A 21,777-nucleotide genomic window follows, 5' to 3' on the forward strand; every position below is an offset into this window, starting at 1 on the left:
ATTAGAAGTTGGTACTTCGCTTATTTTTCAAGATATTTCGCTCACAAGGTTCAGACATATATATGGTGGTGGCCATCTTGGATTTTGATGTGGCGACCCAATTTTCAATAGCGTTCTTCCTTGTGCCGAGATACACCCACACCAGATTAGAAGTTGGTACTTCGCTTATTTTTCAAGATATTCCGCTCACGATGTTCAGATATACATGGCATCAGACATACATGGCGGCGGCCATCTTGGATTTTGACATGGCGACCCAATTTTCAATAGCGTTCTTCCTTATGCGTAGATACACCCACACACCAGATAAGAAGTTAGTAGTTCGTTTATTTTTCACGATATTTCGCTCACAAGGTTCAGACATATATATGGTGGTGGCCATCTTGGATTTTGACGTGGCGACCCACTTTTCAATAGCGTTCTTCCTTATGCCTAGATACACCCACACACCAAATTAGAAGTTGGTACTTCGCTTATTTTTCAAGATATTTCGCTCACAAGGTTCAGACATATATACGGTGGCGGCCATCTTGTATTTTGACGCGACGACCCAATTTTCAATAGCGTTCTTCCTTATGCCTAGATACACCCACACACCAGATTAGAAGTTGGTATTCCGCTTATTTTTCAAGATATTCCGCTCACAAGGTTCAGACATACATGGCGGCGGCCATCTTGGATTTTGACATGGCGACCCAATTTTCAATAGCGTTCTTCCTTATGCCGAGGTACACCCACACACCAGATTAGAAGTTGGTACTTCGCTTATTTTTCAAGATATTTCGCTCACAAGGTTCAGACATATATATGGTGGTGGCCATCTTGGATTTTGATGTGGCGACCCAATTTTCAATAGCGTTCTTCCTTGTGCCGAGATACACCCACACCAGATTAGAAGTTGGTACTTCGCTTATTTTTCAAGATATTCCGCTCACGATGTTCAGATATACATGGCATCAGACATGCATGGTGGCGGCCATCTTGGATTTTGACGTGGGTTGCACCCTCACACCAAATTCGAATGCGGTCCTTCGCTTACGCACGCACACACGCACGCACGTATGCACGCATGCACGCACACACACACGGACGGACGGACGGACGGACACACGGACGGAGGGGAAAACCATAGTCCCCCTTTCGCTCCGCGGTGCGAATGGGGACAAAAAACCCCTTGGGGAGGAGATATGATTAGTACAGTATGAATATTGTTTTATAATAACATTAAAACAGATATCAACGCTTAATAAAACCAAGTTTGGACCAGGGCTCTCTGGCCTTATTAACTGATGGTTTTATAAGCCAAAGGCTGCAGATTAGGCAACAAATTTTTTTTGTTTTAATTTGTCACATTTTCAGTTTTGCTGCACATGACAAACCAAACACAGATTGCAAAATACAGTCCATATGGCCTAATTTATTAATGAATCGCCGATTGTCTGTCTGTTTCATGGGCTATGCCCTCAAAAGATCTCTGACGTCACCTTGAAATTTTTCAAACCCTTCCATGTCAAATTCGCACCTCTCAAGACCGATTTGCAGAAGGTGAAGACAAGGCCGCATTTCAGCATTTAAAGAAGTTCCTTAAACTTCTTCATTATCTTCTTCAGTGGCGTCCTCATAAGAATCCTGACCCAATGCATTCATATCGTTGATTGCAGACACAATTCCTTCCAAAATCGGTTCATCTTCCTCTTCATCATCTTTAAGCATTACCGGATTTTTCATCGTCGATGGCAACCCAGGCTTGGAGCTCTCCTGCAGCTAATCCTTTCCCTCGCGGTCCCCCTGTGCTGTCTTTCCCTCGTGGTCCCCCTGTACTGTCTTTCCCTCGCGGTCCCCCTGTGCTCTCTTTCCCTCGCTGTCCCCATGTGCTGTCTTTCCCTCGTGATCCCCCTGTGCTGTCTTTCCCTCGTGGTCCCCCTGTGCTGTCTTTCCCTCGCGGTCCCCCTGTGCTGTCTTTCCCTCGCGGTCCCCCTGTGCTGTCTTTCCCTCGCGGTCCCCCTGTGCTGTCTTTCCCTCGCGGTCCCCATGTGCTGTCTTTCCCTCGCGGTCCCCCTGTGCTGTCTTTCCCTCGCTGTCCCCATGTGCTGTCTTTCCCTCGCGGTCCCCCTGTGCTGTCTTTCCCTCGCGGTCCCCCTGTGCTGTCTTTCCCTCGCGGTCCCCATGTGCTGTCTTTCCCTCATGGTCCCCCTGTGCTGTCTTTCCCTCGCTGTCCCCATGTGCTGTCTTTCCCTCGCGGTCCCCCTGTGCTGTCTTTCCCTCGCGGTCGCCCTGTGCTGTCTTTCCCTCGCGGTCCCCCTGTGCTGTCTTTCCCTTGTGGTCCCTCTGTGCTGTCTTTCCCTCGCGGTCCCCCTGTGCTGCCTTTCCCTCGCGGTCCCCCTGTGCTGTCTTTCCCTCGCGGTCCCCCTGTGCTGTCTTTCCCTCGTGGTCCCCCTGTGCTGTCTTTCCCTCGCTGTCCCCATGTGCTGTCTTTCCCTCGCGGTCCCCCTGTGCTGTCTTTCCCTCGTGGTCCCCCTGTGCTGTCTTTCCCTCTTGGGCCCCTGTGCTGTCTTTCCCTCGCGGTCCCCCTGTGCTGTCTTTCCCTCGCGGTCCCCCTGTGCTCTCTTTCCCTCGCGGTCCCCCTGTGCTGTCCTTCCCTCGTGGTCCCCCTGTGCTGTCCTTCCCTCGTGGTCCCCCTGTGCTGTCTTTCCCTCGTGGTCCCCCTGTGCTGTCTTTCCCTCGTGGTCCCCCTGTGCTGTCTTTCCCTCGTGGTCCCCCTGTGCTGTCTTTCCCTCGCGGTCCCCCTGTGCTGTCTTTCCCTCGCGGTCCCCCTGTGCTGTCTTTCCCTCGCGGTCCCCCTGTGCTGTCTTTCCCTCGCGATCCCCCTGTGCTGTCTTTCCCTCGCGGTCCCCCTGTGCTGTCTTTCCCTCGCGGTCCCCCTGTGCTGTCTTTCCCTCGCGGTCCCCCTGTGCTGTCTTTCCCTCGCGGTCCCCCTGTGCTGTCTTTCCCTCATGGTCCCCCTGTGCTGTCTTTCCCTCACGGTCCCCCTGTGCTGTCTTTCCCTCACGGTCCCCCTGTGCTGTCTTTCCCTCGCGGTCCCCTTGTGCTGTCTTTCCCTCGCGGTCCCTCTGTGCTGTCTTTCCCTCGCTGTCCCCATGTGCTGTCTTTCCCTCGCGGTCCCCCTGTGCTGTCTTTCCCTCGCGGTCCCCCTGTGCTGTCTTTCCCTCGCGGTCCCCCTGTGCTGTCTTTCCCTCGCGGTCCCCCTGTGCTGTCTTTCCCTCGCGGTCCCCCTGTGCTGTCTTTCCCTCGCGGTCCCCATGTGCTGTCTTTCCCTCGTGGTCCCCCTGTGCTGTCTTTCCCTCGCTGTCCCCATGTGCTGTCTTTCCCTCGCGGTCCCCCTGTGCTGTCTTTCCCTCGCGGTCCCCCTGTGCTGTCTTTCCCTCGCGGTCCCCCTGTGCTGTCTTTCCCTCGCGGTCCCCCTGTGCTGTCTTTCCCTCGCGGTCCCCCTGTGCTGTCTTTCCCTCGCGGTCCCCATGTGCTGTCTTTCCCTCGTGGTCCCCCTGTGCTGTCTTTCCCTCGCTGTCCCCATGTGCTGTCTTTCCCTCGCGGTCCCCCTGTGCTGTCTTTCCCTCGCGGTCCCCCTGTGCTGTCTTTCCCTCGCGGTCCCCCTGTGCTGTCTTTCCCTCGTGGTCCCTCTGTGCTGTCTTTCCCTCGCGGTCCCCCTGTGCTGTCTTTCCCTCGCGGTCCCCCTGTGCTGTCTTTCCCTCGCGGTACCCCTGTGCTGTCTTTCCCTCGTGGTCCCCCTGTGCTGTCTTTCCCTCGCTGTCCCCATGTGCTGTCTTTCCCTCGCGGTCCCCCTGTGCTGTCTTTCCCTCGTGGTCCCCCTGTGCTGTCTTTCCCTCACGGGCCCCTGTGCTGTCTTTCCCTCGCGGTCCCCCTGTGCTGTCTTTCCCTCGCAGTCCCCCTGTGCTCTCTTTCCCTCGTGGTCCCCCTGTGCTGTCCTTCCCTCGTGGTCCCCCTGTGCTGTCCTTCCCTCGTGGTCCCCCTGTGCTGTCTTTCCCTCGTGGTCCCCCTGTGCTGTCTTTCCCTCGTGGTCCCCCTGTGCTGTCTTTCCCTCGTGGTCCCCCTGTGCTGTCTTTCCCTCGCGGTCCCCCTGTGCTGTCTTTCCCTCGTGGTCCCCCTGTGCTGTCAACCTCGCGGTCCCCCTGTGCTGTCTTTCCCTCGCGGTCCCCCTGTGCTGTCTTTCCCTCGCGGTCCCCCTGTGCTGTCTTTCCCTCGCGGTCCCCCTGTGCTGTCTTTCCCTCGCGGTCCCCCTGTGCTGTCTTTCCCTCGCGGTCCCCCTGTGCTGTCTTTCCCTCGTGGTCCCCCTGTGCTGTCTTTCCCTCACGGTCCCCCTGTGCTGTCTTTCCCTCACGGTCCCCCTGTGCTGTCTTTCCCTCGCTGTCCCCATGTGCTGTCTTTCCCTCGCGGTCCCCCTGTGCTGTCTTTCCCTCGCTGTCCCCCTGTGCTGTCTTTCCCTCGCGGTCCCCCTGTGCTGTCTTTCCCTCGCGGTCCCCCTGTGCTGTCTTTCCCTCGCGGTCCCCCTGTGCTGTCTTTCTCTCGCGGTCCCCATGTGCTGTCTTTCCCTCGTGGTCCCCCTGTGCTGTCTTTCCCTCGCTGTCCCCATGTGCTGTCTTTCCCTCGCGGTCCCCCTGTGCTGTCTTTCCCTCGCGGTCCCCCTGTGCTGTCTTTCCCTCGCGGTCCCCCCTGTGCTGTCTTTCCCTCGTGGTCCCTCTGTGCTGTCTTTCCCTCGCGGTCCCCCTGTGCTGTCTTTCCCTCGCGGTCCCCCTGTGCTGTCTTTCCCTCGCGGTCCCCCTGTGCTGTCTTTCCCTCGTGGTCCCCCTGTGCTGTCTTTCCCTCGCTGTCCCCATGTGCTGTCTTTCCCTCGCGGTCCCCCTGTGCTGTCTTTCCCTCGTGGTCCCCCTGTGCTGTCTTTCCCTCACGGGCCCCTGTGCTGTCTTTCCCTCGCGGTCCCCCTGTGCTGTCTTTCCCTCGCGGTCCCCCTGTGCTCTCTTTCCCTCGTGGTCCCCCTGTGCTGTCCTTCCCTCGTGGTCCCCCTGTGCTGTCCTTCCCTCGTGGTCCCCCTGTGCTGTCTTTCCCTCGTGGTCCCCCTGTGCTGTCTTTCCCTCGTGGTCCCCCTGTGCTGTCTTTCCCTCACGGTCCCCCTGTGCTGTCTTTCCCTCACGGTCCCCCTGTGCTGTCTTTCCCTCGTGGTCCCCCTGTGCTGTCTTTCCCTCGCGGTCCCCCTGTGCTGTCTTTCCCTCGCGGTCCCCCTGTGCTGTCTTTCCCTCGCGGTCCCCCTGTGCTGTCTTTCCCTCGTGGTCCCCCTGTGCTGTCTTTTCCTCGTGGTCCCCCTGTGCTGTCTTTCCCTCGCGGTCCCACTGTGCTGTCTTTCCCTCGCGGTCCCACTGTGCTGTCTTTCCCTCGCGGTCCCCCTGTGCTCTCTTTCCCTCGCGGTCCCCCTGTGCTGTCTTTCCCTCACGGTCCCCCTGTGCTGTCTTTCCCTCGCGGTCCCCCTGTGCTGTCTTTCCCTCGCGGTCCCCCTGTGCTGTCTTTCCCTCGCGGTCCCCCTGTGCTGTCTTTCCCTCGCGGTCCCCCTGTGCTGTCCTTCCCTCGTGGTCCCCCTGTGCATGTCTTTCCCTCGCGGTCCCCCTGTGCGTGTCTTTACCTCACGGTCCCCCTGTGCTGTCTTTCCCTCGTGGTCCCCCTGTGCTGTCTTTCCCTCGCCGTCCCCCTGTGCTGTCTTTCCCTCACGGTCCCCCTGTGCTGTCTTTCCCTCACGGTCCCCCTGTGCTGTCTTTCTCTCACGGTCCCCCTGTGCTGTCTTTCCATCACGGTCCCCCTGTGCTGTCTTTCCCTCGCAGTCCCCCTGTGCTGTCTTTCCCTCGCGGTCTCCCTGTACTATCTTTCCCTCGTGGTCCCCCTGTGCTGTCTTTCCCTCGCGGTCCCCCTGTGCTGTCTTTCCCTCGTGGTCCCCCTGTGCTGTCTTTCCCTCGTGGTCCCCCTGTACTGTCTTTCCCTCGTGGTCCCCCTGTGCTGTCTTTCCCTCGCGGTCCCCCTGTGCTGTCTTTCCCTCACGGTCCCCCTGTGCTGTCTTTCCCTCACGGTCCCCCTGTGCTGCCTTTCCCTCGCGGTCCCCCTGTGCTGTCTTTCCCTCGTGGTCCCCCTGTGCTGTCTTTCCCTCGCGGTCCCCCTGTGCTGTCTTTCCCTCATGGTCCCCCTGTACTGTCTTTCCCTCGTGGTCCCCCTGTGCTGCCTTTCCCTCACGGCCCCCCTGTGCTGTCTTTCCCTCATGGTCCCCCTGTGCTGTCTTTCCCTCGTGGTCCCCCTGTGCTGTCTTTCCCTCGTGGTCCCCCTGTGCTGCCTTTCCCTCGCAGTCCCCCTGTGCTGTCTTTCCTTCGTGGTCCTCCTGTGCGTGCTGTCTTTCCCTCGTGGTCCCCCTGTGCTGTCTTTCCCTCGCGGTCCCCCTGTGCTGTCTTTCCCTCGTGGTCCCCCTGTGCTGTCTTTCCCTCGCGGTTGTCAGCTCTTTCACGAGCCTCGATTCAGTATACAACAAACCAAAAAAAATAAAATAATCCAGGAGGAGGATCAACATCAGATGTATCCAGCTCTTCCTCTTGAGGATTGAATCCTCCTTTTTCCAACAATTGACAATGGTCTCTGAAAAGACCTTGGACCAGGCCCCAGACAATATGTGCCTAGCATCAAGCACATTAATTTTCTTTGCCATCTCGTTTGCTGTCAGTCAATCACCATTGTCCTCAAGCATGTCTACGATTGCTCGAAGCATCTCGTGCCTGAAGTAAGCATTCTTGGTCTGAATAATGTCCAATGGATGTGGTGTTTGGAGGAAGACTTCCAATGTCGATCTGAGAGAGTCCTCCAGGAACATCAGCATGTGTGCAATCTTCTTTTCCTTCTCCACGTGCTTGTTCCAGTTTTTCAACCAGTCAGTCCAGATTAAACCGGTCATCCAAGAGTTGTGTGAAGATTTGTACAGCACAGGGAAGGTCTTCACATTTTTGAAACAACACGGGTTCTTTGACTTCCAAATCACCAGCAGTTTCTCCCTCACTTCCTGCGCATGCGCAAGATTGGTCGTCACGTCTCTTCAAAGCTGTCCCCACGCGCACGCTTTCGAAGTTAAGCAATTTTTCACAATTGTGTTTTTGTCGAATCTGTATCTTTCTTTCGGTGTATGTACCTATTGGGGTGACTTTAATAGGTTTCTCGGTGTTGGTTTTTCATACCTGTGTACAGAATCGTCGTTTTTTTCGTATCGTGTATTCTGAGGCCTAGTGTAGTACTAGTAGGCTACCGTGTCAGCCTTTGGCTTGAGGCTTTTTTTTTGTCTCAGCGGTTCTTCGATCGCGCTGCAAATTACTTTCGGTCTCTGTTTTTCATGGTCTTTTCACCCCATACTTCCTTGTTTTAAAATCTCAAACAAAAAACCAAAAAAAAATATTTTCCTTCCCTGTTCTTATCCGTTTGTTCGTTCTTATTTGTTCGTTCGTTCTTCGACCATGTTGTTCGTAATCACGTGATCACGTTGTTAAAAAATGTTTCATCTGTCCCCTGAAGAACTTTATTTTGTCATATTCTATAACACCTTTTTCTTCTTCTTCTATAAAAGGATGCTTTCGACTTGCTCACCAAATCTATTCATTCCAAAAAAAAATTCCATCTCTTACAGTGCATCTTTCATTCATTCCCTAAACTCTCCAGAACTCCACCCATCCTTCAGGGTCCTCAAATGTTTTTTTGACTCGAATGTCTCAAGAAACTCATTTTGCAATAAATGTTCGTTTCCCATTAATCGTACACTTTTCAAAATCCAATCTCACCCCTTCCCTCCAAATCTTCCCCATCACCCATCTCTTTCAAATCTTCCCCCTTGCCCCTCCCCCCCCAAATCTTCCCCATCACCCATCCCTTTCAAATCTCCCCCCCTGCCCCTTCCCTCCTAAACTCCCCCCACACCCCTCCCCTCCGAGACTCTCCCTCACTCCTCCCCTCCTAGACTCCACTCTCACCCCTCCTCCTCAAAGCGTCCTCCCCGCTTCTTCCCCCTTCCAACTTTCACCTTCTTCTCCCTCAAACTTCTGCCTCACTCTTCCCCCTCCTCAAATAACACTTCACTGCGCCTCACCCAATCACCATCAAACCTTTTGTCCGCCCCATTCTTCCCTTTCTCCAAGCCATTCTGTAATCTCTGACACACCTTCAACAGCTCTCCCTACCTCTTCCTCCTCTTCCACATCTTACCCTACCCTCCGCTCCCCCCCCCCCCCCCCCCCCTGTTCTGTATCCGATGCTCCCCGTTCCTCTTCCTTAACAGTATGGACCTCAAACATCCGGGGCCTTCGCTCAAACTTAACTGATCTCTCCATACAGGTTGCTTCTGACAAACCAGACGTGATCTGCTTGACAGAAACTTTCCTCCTTCATGATGTCTCTGATTCCTTGGTATCTTTCCCAGGTTACTCCCTCCTCCGGTATGATAGACCTGAGCCTTGTCCTGGAGGTGGGGTTGCTATCTTTATAAAAAACTCTCTTCCTCACTCGCCCTGCACTGCCCTCTCTCCACCTCACCCCCAGGAATACCTTTGGCTACGGCTTCCCCTTCGCTCCCACCTTTTGTTCATATGTGTGTTGTACCGTCCACCAAACAGTGATGACTCCATCTACATCTCGCTGTCTGATAATATGGACCAACTTCTATCTACCCATCCCAACTCTCTCTTCCTCATATGTGGTGATTTCAACTGCCACCATGCCAGTTGGCTGGGTCTGGGTTCCTCTCTCACCAGCCATGGCTCTTCAGCAAAGGACTTCTGTGACTCACTGGGACTGACACAATCTCTCAATTTCCCGACCCGGATCTCAGTCAACGGAGCTTCTCTTCTGGAATTGGTTATGTCTAACTTCCCTGAAAATGTCTGCTGCTCTTCTTCTGCTCCAATCGGCTCTTCTGATCATGTGCTTGTTAAAGTGGACATCTCTCTGACCATTCTCAGAGTGCATCCTCAGCGTCGACGAGTCTGGCATTTCACTCAGGCCAACTGGCACGGTCTTCAAGCAGCCATCAATCATCTGGACTGGTCTCCCATCTCTACTGCCTCTGACATCAACTCATCCTGGGAATTCTTCCAAAGTAAATTGCTCTCTCTCATGCACAGATTTATCCCATCTCGTCTTCAGTTGTCATACCCTTCCTCCCGTCCATGGTACACGGAATCTTGTGGTGAGGCTATTGCCCAGAAACAACTTGCTTTCGTCTCCTGGAAAGCAAATCCAATGGAAGGAAATCTCATTTCCTTTCACAAAGCCCGAAACAAGTGTGTGTCCACCCTCAGGAGAGCCAGGAAACAATATCTCTCCGTTCTCAGGACCGAACTCTCTTATCTGTCTCCCTCTTCCAAATCCTGGTGGCGTCTGGTCAAATCTGTTTCTGGTGTTTATTCCCCCTCCATCCCCTCCCTCACCTCAAATGGCCACACGGCTGACTCCGCACGTGAAAAAGCTGAATGCCACAACTCTGTGTTTGCCTCTAAATCTTGTGTCCCAAACCCATCCCTCTCTGTACCCACCGTACCCAGTCGTACCCAGCTGATCCTGGACTCTGTGTCCTTTCCTCCTGACAAGGTGGAAAAGTTTCTGTCAACCCTCGACGCTGATTCTGCAACTGGACCTGACGGCATCAGCCCACGGGTCCTAAAATCATGTTCTTCCGCTCTTTCACTCCCTCTCTCTGTTCTCTTCACCCTCTCATTTGCTCAAGGTCATCTTCCATCTGCTTGGAAATCTGCCAACATCACCGCTTTGCACAAAAAGGTGCAAAAACAGATCCCAGCAACTACAGACCAATCAGCCTTCTCCCAATTATCAGCAAAGTCATGGATTCCATCATTGCTTCAGATATGAAATCTTTCCTCTTCTCCAATGGCTTGATCTCTGATCATCAATTTGGTTTCAGACCTGGACACTCCACTCTGGACATGCTGCTTCTGCTTTCTCAACAATGGATGGAGGTCCTCAATGCCAAACAGGAAATTAGAGCAGTCTCCCTTGACATATCACGTGCCTTCGATACGGTCTGGCACCCCGCTCTGCTCATCAAACTCTCCTCTTTTGGTATCCATGGAAATCTCCACGCATGGCTGGCGGACTTCCTCTGTAGTCGTAGTCAACGTGTGGCCCTGAATGGGTTTCTCTCATCTCCTCTTCCTGTTCAGGCTGGAGTTCCCCAAGGCAGTGTTCTGGGCCCTGTGCTTTTTCTGGTCTTCATCAATGATCTCTCTGACTCTCTTGAAAATCCTCTCTATCTCTTTGCTGACGACTCTACTCTCTGTCGCTCCATTCTTCATCCCTCAGATCGGCAGTCTGCAGCCTCCTCACTCTATGCAGACCTTGACAAAATCACAGACTGGGCAAACAAGTGGAACATGTCTTTCAATCCTGACAAATCTCACACTCTTACGATGTCTCTCCGAAAAGACCGACTGGACAACCCTCCCATCCACTTTCTGAATAATCCTCTCCAAGAAGTTCTGTCACTCAAGCTTTTGGGTCTCACTATCTGCCATGATCTTTCCTGGGAAAACCACATTTCAAATCTGGCCTCCAAAGCCAGTCGCCGACTGGGCATCCTCCGTCGTGCGAAGTCCTTCCTTGGCACACCTGAGCTCCTCACCACATACAAGGTTTTCATCCGCAGCTCAATGGAATACTGCTCTCCCCTCTGGGCTGGTGCTCCTGCCTCACACCTAGCTCGCCTTCACGCTGTTGAAACCAAAGCATTCAGAATCATTGGAATCTCCCGCGATGAAGCTAACTCCAAGGGCCTCTCACTCACTCACCGCAGGCAGGTTGGTGGTCTTTCCGTCTGCTACCGACTCCTCTCTGGCCTTGCCCCCCCCCCCCCCCCAGCTCTCTCTGGGCTCTGTCCCACAAATGTTCCTGCAGGTCGCACAAGATCTGCCTGCAACCCTCTTATGGTTAAACTGCCAAAATCAAGACTCTCTGCTCACCTTCACTCCTTCATTCCTCTTTACTCCCGCCTCTGGAACAAACTCCCTCACTCTCTTCAATCCCACTCCACCCTCCAAGTCTTTAAAACAGCTGTTCACCACCATCTCTTATCTTCCCCCATCCAAAACCTTGATCTTTTCTACCCCCGCTAATTTCACCCCAATTCCACTTTTTTGAAATACCAACTTCTGTCCAGGAAGTCCTTGGTGTCCTTGTGTTTTATACTTCTCCCTCCCCCCCCCCTTCCCATGCCTCCTCCCCCCGGGCCCTCTCCCTTCCACACATCTCCCTGCTCTCGGATATTGTGTTTGTGTGCTTCCCCTTCTCTCCCCATCTTGTCTTCCGCTCCCTCTTTTTGGGTATTTTGTTTGTCTGGTTGATTTGTTTGTGAAGTAAATGTTAGCTCTTTCACGAGCCTCGATTCAGTATACAAAAAAAAACAAAAAACTCCTTCCATGCTGCAGCACACACGTGCAGTGATGCGATCTTTCGCCGTTTTGAAACAACGACCATGTTTGTTGTTGTTCTCTGGCAACGTATGTGCTGTCTGATAAAGATCTGAAGCAAATTCCCAAAGTTTCAGCAGCTTCACGTTTGCTACATGATCCTACACATTGGAATCTATCAAGCAATTCAACTTTTTTCATCTCATTGAGGTCAGTTCGTTTCGACTTAGAAGCGACCAGATGATTACACGTCATGACGTCATGACATATCTCGTGTCGACAAAACAAAATCTTTCTTTTCAAAACGAAACGAGTTGTGTTATTAAACGATGGATTGGTTTTATTAAACGGTGTTATTCAAGACTGTATTATGCTATTATCATTCGAGTTGTTGCAGGAACTGGGACTGGAAGTGGGCGGCAAGGTAACTAAGCTTAAAACCGAAGGTAACCGGGAAGGTAGATAACTGGGAAGTGGCCGTGTGCTGTGTGCAGGAAGGGTGTCGGAGTGAACTCCATTCAATGTACAATGTGCGCTGAGTGGGTTCATCAAAAATGTAGTGGTCTGAGGGTCATTAACCAGTGTGGCAGCTACATTCAAATGTAAGGTGTGCACAGAGGGAGCTGCAGATGGCGGTAATGTTGAGTTGGATCTTGGAGACGGCGTGAAGCTGGAAGGTGTGAAAACATTTTGTTACCTCGGAGACATGCTGAATGGAGAAGGTGGATCAGACTCCGCGACAGTTGCTCGAGTGAGATGTGCATGGAAGAAGTTTCGGGAACTGCGTGGCGTGCTGATGAGGAGGGGAGTGTCGTTGAAGTTAAAGGGAATGTGCTTTTTTTTTTTTTTTTGTGTATACAACATCGAGGCTCATGAAAGAGCGAACATTAATCACACAAAAAGTGAAACCGACACATAAAACACAAAAAACAAGGGGATCGGTAGACAATATGGGGAGAGAGGGGGAAGGACACAAACACAACATTTGAGAGCAGGGACATCGGGAGAAATGTGGGAGGGGGAGGGCTTGGTATGGGGGGAGGTGGGAGAGGTATAAAACATATGAACACTGCATGGACTTCCAGGAACGAAGTTGGAATTTCCAAAAAAAAAAAAAAGTGTATCTGGGGTGAATTAGTGGGGGTAGAAAAGATCAGGGTTTTGGATGGGGGAAGATAAGAGATGGTGGTGAACTGCTGTTTTAAAGACCTGGAGGGAGGAGTGGGATTGAAGGGAGTGGGGGAGTTTGTTCCAGAGGCGGGAGAAAAGGTGAATGAAAGAGTGAAGGTGAGCAGAGAGCCTAGATTTTGGCAGTTTAACCATAAGAGGGTTGCAGGCAGATCTTGTGCGACCTGAAGGAATATTGGGGGGACAGAGCACAGAGAGAGCTGGGGGGGCAAGGCCGGAGAGGAGTCGGTAGAAGACAGAAAGACCACCAACATGCCTGCGGTGAGTGAGTGAAAGGCCCTCGGAGTTAACTTCACCGCAGGAGATTCCAATGATTCTGAAAGCTTTGGTTTCAACAGCGTGAAGCCGAGCTAGGTGTGAGGCAGGAGCACCAGCCCAGAGGGGGGAACAGTATTCCATTGAGCTGTGGATGAAAGCCTTGTATGTGGTGAGGAGCTCAGGTGTGCCAAGGAAGGACTTCGCACGACGGAGGATGCCCAGTCGGCGACTGGCTTTGGAGGCCAGCTTGGAAATGTGGTTTTCCCAAGAAAGATCATGGCAGATAGTGAGACCCATAAGCTTGAGCGACAGAACTTCTTGGAGAGGATTGTTGAGAAAGTAGATGGGAGGGTTTTCCAACATGCTGCATGTGTGAGAAGTGTTATGATTTATGGGAGTGAGACATGGGTAATTAACGTAGAGCAGCAACGAAGGCTGGAAAGGGTGGAAATGCGAATGGTTTGGTGGATGTGCGGAGTATCGTTGAGAGAGAGATGAAGACAAATGATGAATTGCGAAAGATGATGGGAATAGAGCCTGTGATTGATGCTGTGAAGAGAAACAGGTTGAGATGGTTTGGTCATGTGTTGAGGAAGGATGAAAGTGACTGGTTGAGAAGAGTGATGGAAATGAATGTAGAAGGAAGTAGAGGACGGGGAAGACCGAGAAAGACTTGGCTAAAGATGGTGGAAGAAGAAATGCGGGCAAGGGGGTTAACAAGGAGAGATTTAGAAAATAGGGCAAAATGGAGAAGATTGTCATGGGGCCCGCAAGGCTAACCCCGCTCTTGCAGGGAAAATTGTCTTAAAATTCCTGTTGTTGCTTTGTATCATTAGAGTTGTTATTAGACCCCTACCGGTTTCACCAGGGGAAACTATAGATTTTCTCTCTATCTATCTGTCCATCTGTCCGTCCCACCTGTGGTTTTTCAGACTTTCCCCTCATAACCTTTAACATATTCAACTGAAACTTGGTACATGGCTTTATTATGATAAGTTACAGAACAAGTTCGAGTTTCAGGGCATTTCGCCAATTTTTCACAGTTAGGCCCTTTTTGGACTTAGATAATATCACATAGGTAGGGGACATGTATTGCAAAGCAATTCTCGCTCTTATTACTTGTGTTATTAAAATCCGCCTTGGAAAAACGACACCATACACTATCTTCATTTTTCGATAATTTTCACATTAAGCTGTCGTAAATAAGTTTGAATGATGACTTTTTCCGTACAAAAATGACATTTTCCCAGCCAAACTGAATAAAACGTCGGTGGTGTTTAAAAGGCAACCATAGGAACACTTAAAGAGGACCAACCAACACAGTTTTGTTGAACAATGATGCCAGCCACAATTGCGGCCAACAGCAGGTTACAGCGAGGCCACTGTGGTGGCTAACAGCCCGTTACATTCCAGCTCCGTCACGATCATGGCCAACATCACGTTACATTCCAGCTAAGCCACAATTGCGGCCAACAGCAGGTTACAGCAAGGCCACTAGAGTGGCCAACAGCATGTTACATTCCAGCTAAGTCACAATCATGGCCAACAGCACGTTACATTCCAGCTAAGCCACAATTGCGGCCAACAGCAGGTTACAGCGAGGCCACTGGGGTGGCCAACAGCATGTTACATTCCAGCTAAGTCACAATCATGGCCAACAGCACGTTACATTCCAGCTAAGCCACAATTGCGGCCAACAGCAGGTTACAGCGAGGCCACTGGGGTGGCCAACAGCATGTTACATTCCAGCTAAGTCACAATCATGGCCAACAGCACGTTACATTCCAGCTACGCCACAATTGCGGCCAACAGCAGGTTACAGCGAGGCCACGATCATGGCCAACAGCACGTTATGTTCCAGCTAAGCCACGATCATGACCAACAGCACGTTGCGTTCCAGCTAAGCCACGATAATGGCCAACAGCACGTTGCAGCGAGGCCACGATCATGGCCAACATCACATTACGTTCCAGCAAGGCCACGCTCATGGCCAACAGCACATTCCAGCGAGGCCACGATCATGGCCAACATCACATTACGTTCCAGCAAGGCCACGATCATGGCCTACAGCACGTTCCAGCGAGGCCACAATCATGGCCAACAGCAGATTACGATCCAGGAAGGCCACAATCATGGCCAGCAGCACGTTACGTTCCAGCGAGGCCACATTCATGGCCAGCAGCACATTACGTTCCAGCAAGGCCACGATCATAGCCAGCAGCACGTTACGTTCCAGCAAGGCCACGATCATAGCCAGCAGCACATTACGTTCCAGCAAGGCCACGATAATAGCCAGCAGCACGTTACGTTCAAGCGAGGCCACATTCATGGCCAGCAGCACATTGCGTTCCAGTAAGGCCACGATCATAGCCAGCAGCACGTTACGTTCCAGCAAGGCCACGATCATAGTCAGCAGCACATTACGTTCCAGCAAGGCCACGGTCATGGCCAGCAGCATGTTACGTTCAAGGGAGGCCACATTCATGGCCAGCAGCACGTTACGTTCCAGCAAGGCCACGATCATAGTCAGCAGCACATTACGTTCCAGCAAGGCCACGGTCATGGCCAGCAGCACGTTATGTTCAAGCGAGGCCACATTCATCGCCAGCAGCACGTTACGTTCCAGCAAGGCCACGATCATGGCCAGCAGCACATTACGTTCCAGCAAGGCCACGATCATAGCCAGCAGCACATTACGTTCCAGCAAGGCCACGATCATAGCCAGCAGCACACTACGTTCCAGCAAGGCCACGATCATGGCCAGCAGCACGTTACGTTCCAGCAAGGCCACGATCATAGCCAGCAGCACGTTACGTTCCAGCAAGGCCACAGTCATGGCCAGCAGCACGTTACGTTCCAGCAAAGCCACGGTCATGGCCAGCAGCACGTTACATTCCAGCAAGGCCACGATCATGGCCAGCAGCACGTTACATTCCAGCAAGGCCACGATCATAGCCAGCAGCACATTACGTTCCAGCAAGGCCACGATCATAGCCAGCAGCACATTACGTTCCAGCAAGGCCACGATCATAGCCAGCAGCACATTACGTTCCAGCAAGGCCACGATCATAGCCAGCAGCACATTACATTCCAGCAAGGCCACGATCATAGCCAGCAGCACATTACGTTCCAGCAAGGCCACGATCATAGCCAGCAGCACATTACGTTCCAACAAGGCCACGATCATAGCCAGCAGCACATTACGTTCCAGCAAGGCCACGATCATAGCCAGCAGCACATTACGTTCCAGCAAGGCCACGATCATGGCCAGCAGCACGTTACGTTCCAGCAAGGCCACATTCATGGCCAGCAGCACATTACGTTCCAGCAAGGCCACGGTCATGGCCAGCAGCTCTCAAGCAGTGAAAAGAACTATTTCATGAATCGTCCAATTTTAAAACGAGCTTCGGTAGAGAGCGTGCCTCCGCCAGGCTGAACAATTTGCTTTTTGTATCCCACTGATAGGCCAGATCTGGATTTGGACATGAACCTAGTTTTGTCAGCTTGTTCAGCTTTTTGAAGACTTGTTGTCGAACCAACTCATCCACATAGTTTTGTCATAATCCGTCCATAACTTTTGAGATATTATGCTATATATCGTTTTTATTTATGGTAAGGCAGTTGCAGGATAAGTTCATAGAGAAGATGAAGAAGTTGTTTCTTGGGTGTGTTGATCTGGAGAAAGCATTCGATAGGGTTCCACGCAAAGTATTGACATGGGCAATGAGGAAGTTAGGAGTGGAGGAATGGTTGATCAGAGTAGTGATGGCAATGTACAAAAGAGCGCGCACAGCTGTAAGGACGAAGGACGGGAACAGTGGTGAGTTTGAGGTGAAGGTGGGAGTGCATCAGGGGTCGGTACTAAGTCCACTACTATTTGTAGCTGTGATGGAGGTGCTGGCTCACAACGTAAAGGAGGGTTTACCGTGGGAGTTGTTGTATGCAGATAATCTGGTGTTGATTGCAGAAAGTATGGATGGACTGAAGGAGAAGATGAACAAGTAGATGGAATGTATGGAGACAAAAGGTCTGAAGGTGAATATCGGAAAAACAAAGGTGATGGCAAGTGGTAAAGCATGTGGTGAGGTGGAAAGAACTGGGAAGTGGCCATGTGCTGTGTGCAGGAAGGGTGTCGGAGTGAATTCCATTCAATGTACAATGTGCGCTGAGTGGGTTCATCAAAAATGTAGTGGTCTGAGAGGGTCATTAACCAGTGTGGCAGCTACATTCAAGTGCAAGGTGTGCACAGAGGGAGCTGCAGATGGAGGAAATGTTGAGTTGAATCTTAGAGACGGCATGACGCTGGACGGTGTGAAAACATTTTGCTACCTCGGAGACATGCTGAATGGAGAAGGTGGATCAGACTCGGCAACGGTTGCTCGAGTGAGATGTGCATGGAAGAAGTTTCGGGAACTGAGTGGCGTGCTGATGTGGAGGGGAGTGTTGTTGAAGCTGAAGGGAAGGTTTATGCTGCATGTGTGAGAAGTGTTATGATTTATGGGAGCGAGACATGGGTAATGAATGTAGAGCAGCAATGAAGGCTGGAAAGGGTGGAAATGCAAATGGTTCGGTGGATGTGCGGAGTATCGTTGAGCGAGAGGAAGACAAATAATGGATTACGAAAGATGATGGGAATTGAGCCGGTGATGTATGCTGTGAAGAGCTCTTTGACGAGCCTCAATCTTGTATACAACCCCCTCCCCCCCCCCCCCCCCCCCTCCCAAAAAAGAGAAAGAAGTTGAGATGGTTTGGTCATGTGTTGAGGAAGGATTAAAGTGACTGGTTGAGAAGAGTGATGGAAATGAATGTAGAAGGAAGTAGAGGACCGAGAAGACCGACAAAGACTTGGCTGAAGATGGTGGAAGACGAAATGCCAGCAAGGGGGTTAACAAGGAGAGATGCAGAAAATAGGGCAAAATGGAGAAGATTGTCATGGGGACCGCAAGGCTAACCCCTGCTCTCATGTGTTGAGAATAGGGAGGAAGGAAAATGCTCTAGCAGGGAAAATGGCCTTAAAATGCCTGTTGCTGTTGTTGTGTATGCTATGTATCGTTTTTGGCACCAACTCTCTGTGGTGAAGAATCAAAATTAAAAAATTAAAGGAATAATTAAAAAAAAAATTAAACTCTGATCCTATATAAGAAATCCTATAAACCATCCTACACCGAGATTCGGATCTTCACAAAATCTAATCAATTCGGCCTTCTTACACACGCAAACTGTCCACCAAGTTTCGTCCGAATCCGTCCACAACGTTTTGATATATCCTGCTCACAGACAAACAAACAGACAAAGAGGGATGAAAACATAACCTCCATCCACCTTCGATAGCAGAGGTAACAAACCTCAGACAAACTGCGAAGGTTCCAAAGACAAGATCCGTGGCCTCCACTGTGTTAACATGTCAGTCTGGCGACAAATAGAGACAACTCACCCACGACTCTGCACATCTGTGCAAGGTGCAGGCGCCTCGTCTCCAGGCATTCTAGTTGGTACCAAACGGGAATCCCAGCAATCCCATTGGATGGGAACGTCAAATCCACCTGGAAACCTGTGCGGACGTACATCCGGGAAATAAGTGAGGCTGGCCTTCAGACATACTAGCCAAGGGTTCTTCTAGACTCGGACATCAACACGTACACCTCACAGTCACAGCCAATCCGTATCACATGTTCCCAATACACTCGTTTCATTCACACCATCCCATTGATTAGCTTGCTATTCATTCATTCATTCATTCATTCAAACCGCTGAAGAAACATCCGTTCAAATAGGAGTCCATACAGAACTGGCATCCTAATTATACCCCAACGGGATCCCTTAAAACCCTCCAACACTAACTCAGCAATCCTATAACCATCCCAAATCCTCTCGGATACAGCAAACCTACATCAATCCTATAACCATCCCAAATCCTCTCAGATGCAGCAAACCTACATCAATCCTATAAACCATCCCAAATCCTCTCAGATGCAGCAAACCTACATCAATCCTATAAACCATCCCAAATCCTCTCGGATACAGCAAACCTACATCAATCCTATAACCATCCCAAATCCTCTCAGATGCAGCAAACCTACATCAATCCTATAAACCATCCCAAATCCTCTCAGATGCAGCAAACCTACATCAATCCTATAAACCATCCCAAATCCTCTTGGATGCGGCAAACCTACATCAATCCTATAAACCATCCCAAATCCTCTCAGATGCAGCAAACCTCCATCAATCCTTTCAACCATCCCAAATCCTCTCGGATACAGCAAACCTCCATCAATCCTATAAACCATCCCAAATCCTCTCGGATGCAGCAAACATACATCAATCCTGTAACCATCCCAAATCCTCTGATGCAGCAAACCTACATCAATCCTATAAACCATCCCAAATCCTCTCAGATGCAGCAAACCTACATCAACCCTATAACCATCCCAAATCCTCTGATGCAGCAAACCTACATCAATCCGATAAACCATCCCAAATCCTCTCGGATGCAGCAAACCTACATCAATCCTATAACCATCCCAAATCCTCTCGGATGCAGCAAACCTACATCAATCCTATAACCATCCCAAATCCTCTCGGATGCAGCAATCCTATATTCATACTAATAGTATAAACCATCTTAAATCCTCTCGGATGCAGCAATCCTATATTCATACTAATAGTAAAACCATCCCAAATAGTCTCATATGCAGCAATCCTATATTCATACTAATAGTATAAACCATCCCAAATCCTCTCGGATGCAGCAATCCTATATTCATACTAATAGTATAAACCATCCCAAATCCCCTCGGATGCAGAAATCCAATATTCATACTAATAGTATAAACCATCACAAACAGTCTCATATGCAGCAATCCTATATTCATACTAATAGTATAAACCATCCCAAATCCTCTCGGATGCAGCAATCCTATATTCATACTAATAGTATAAACCATCCCAAATCATCTCGGATGCAGAAATCCTATATTCATACTAATAGTATAAACCATCCCAAATCCTCTCGGATGCAGAAATCCTATATTCATACTAATAGTATAAACCATCCCAAATCATCTCGGATGCAGAAATCCTATATTCATACTAATAGTATAAACCATCCCAAATCATCTCGGATGCAGAAATCCTATATTCATACTAATAGTATAAACCATCCCAAATCCACCCTCTGCGATCCACATTAAAATGCGATAAACAATCCCAATACAACTAGAGTATCCCGAAACGAAACCATAAAATGATAAATGGAGGATTCCCAATGGATCCGAAACACACTTATAAACGATCCCAAACCTGTGTCGGGAGCACCTTAGTCCCTATTGTATTGATCAAGTTCCTCCAATCTGTGTGTACCTGTAGTCGAAGCGACCGCCGGGTCTCAAAGGTGCTCACTCAGCCCGTCCGACCGGACTTGTGAGTTGTGACGTCACTGATGGGGAACCCGGACGATGGACAAACCGAAGGTCGGGAACGAAGCGGAGCGCGGGACGGGACGACGAGGGTCAAACGGGAGAACGAGGCACGAACCAGAAATCCAGAGGATGGTGAACAGTGTAGGAAGGTGACGTCACTGCGCGGCGGGCTTGTATCACGAGTGACGTCACTGCGCGGCGGGCTTGTATCACGAGTGACGTCACTGCGCGGCGGGCTTGTATCACGAGTGACGTCACTGCGCGGCGGGCTTGTATCACGAGTGACGTCACTGCGCGGCGGGCTTGTATCACGAGTGACGTCACTGCGCGGCGGGCTTGTATCACGAGTGACGTCACTGCGCGGCGGGCTTGTATCACGAGGACGTCACTGCGCGGCGGGCTTGTATCACGAGTGACGTCACTGCGCGGCGGGCTTGTATCACGAGTGACGTCACGTTAAGTCGCTGTGGTGCCAGGGTCTCGGGCCCTCATCAGGTAAGCTGCTCTTTTAAATTATCGCCCGATTGAAGATCCAAAGACACCCGGACCAGGAAGTTGTGTTCTTGTACATTAAGTACGTACTTTTAGGAAATTGAAGAAAGCGTCCCAATCCCATACTCCCGTTGCGAAGCACTTCCGGTACCAACATTGAGGGGAGGCGAATTCAATCTGAAGCACGAAACACGACATGAAGGGTCGGGGTTGGAATTCCTGACGTTTCCATCACCTGACCGGAACCATTGTCTGGCGCTTCGGTGTCGCATTGATCGTCACAGGAAACCGCCAGGTGACCCCTTCGGGCAATAGGCGCCCGCGGAACTACGTAACTTCCGGTTAGTGCACCCTTCGCGACAACAGTCACGTGATTGGATACGTTGAAAACACAGCTTACTTCCGGTAGTCTCGCCCTCACCTATGACCGTGTTGGTGACGCACAGGTAAGCCGTAAGGTAGTGCGCTTTAATATCTTCGAGAATGCATTGCGTGTTTGAGGTTCGAGAGCTGACACCTTGTTTTTCGTAATAATCTGTTTATTATGTAACACCAGGTGGGTGGAGTAGATTCTTATTATATATTAGCAAAAGTATCCGGTGTTGCCAAGCAACGTGGAGTCGTTTCGTGACGGGAATATGCACAGAGGAGAGGGAAGCGGGAGAAGAGGGGGAGGGGGAGGAAAGGGGAGGGGGAGGGGGAGGAAAGGGGAGGGGGAGGAAGGGGGAGGGGGAGGAAAGGGGAGGGGGAGGGCAGGGGAGGAAGGGGGAGGGGGAGGAAAGGGGAGGGGGAGGGGGAGGAAGGGGGAGGGGGAGGAAAGGGGAGGGGGAGGGGGAGGAAAGGGGAGGGGGAGGGGGAGGAAAGGGGAGGGGGAGGAAAGTGGAGGGGGAGGGGGAGGAAAGGGGAGGGGGAGGGGGAGG

At 51.2% G+C, this 21,777-nt stretch overlaps 1 protein-coding gene across 1 annotated transcript in view; it reads right to left on the reverse strand.

Moving 5' to 3' along the window:
* The window catches only part of LOC137430936 (uncharacterized), a 194,215-nt gene extending 173,657 nt beyond the window's left edge, over positions 1 to 20,558 (reverse strand). Inside the window, exons 1-2 of the mRNA XM_078781254.1 lie at positions 20,307 to 20,558; positions 18,379 to 18,495 (exon numbers count right to left, since the gene is read on the reverse strand). Of these exons, the coding sequence (XP_078637380.1) occupies positions 18,379 to 18,428 (50 nt within the window). The 5' untranslated portion in view covers positions 18,429 to 18,495; positions 20,307 to 20,558. The remainder of the gene's footprint in view (positions 1 to 18,378; positions 18,496 to 20,306) is intronic.
* Positions 20,559 to 21,777: the final 1,219 nt, after the last annotated feature.

Source organism: Myxine glutinosa, chromosome 7 (assembly GCF_964187855.1).
Source record: "Myxine glutinosa chromosome 7, kmMyxGlut1.1, whole genome shotgun sequence".
NCBI lineage: Eukaryota > Metazoa > Chordata > Myxini > Myxiniformes > Myxinidae > Myxine > Myxine glutinosa.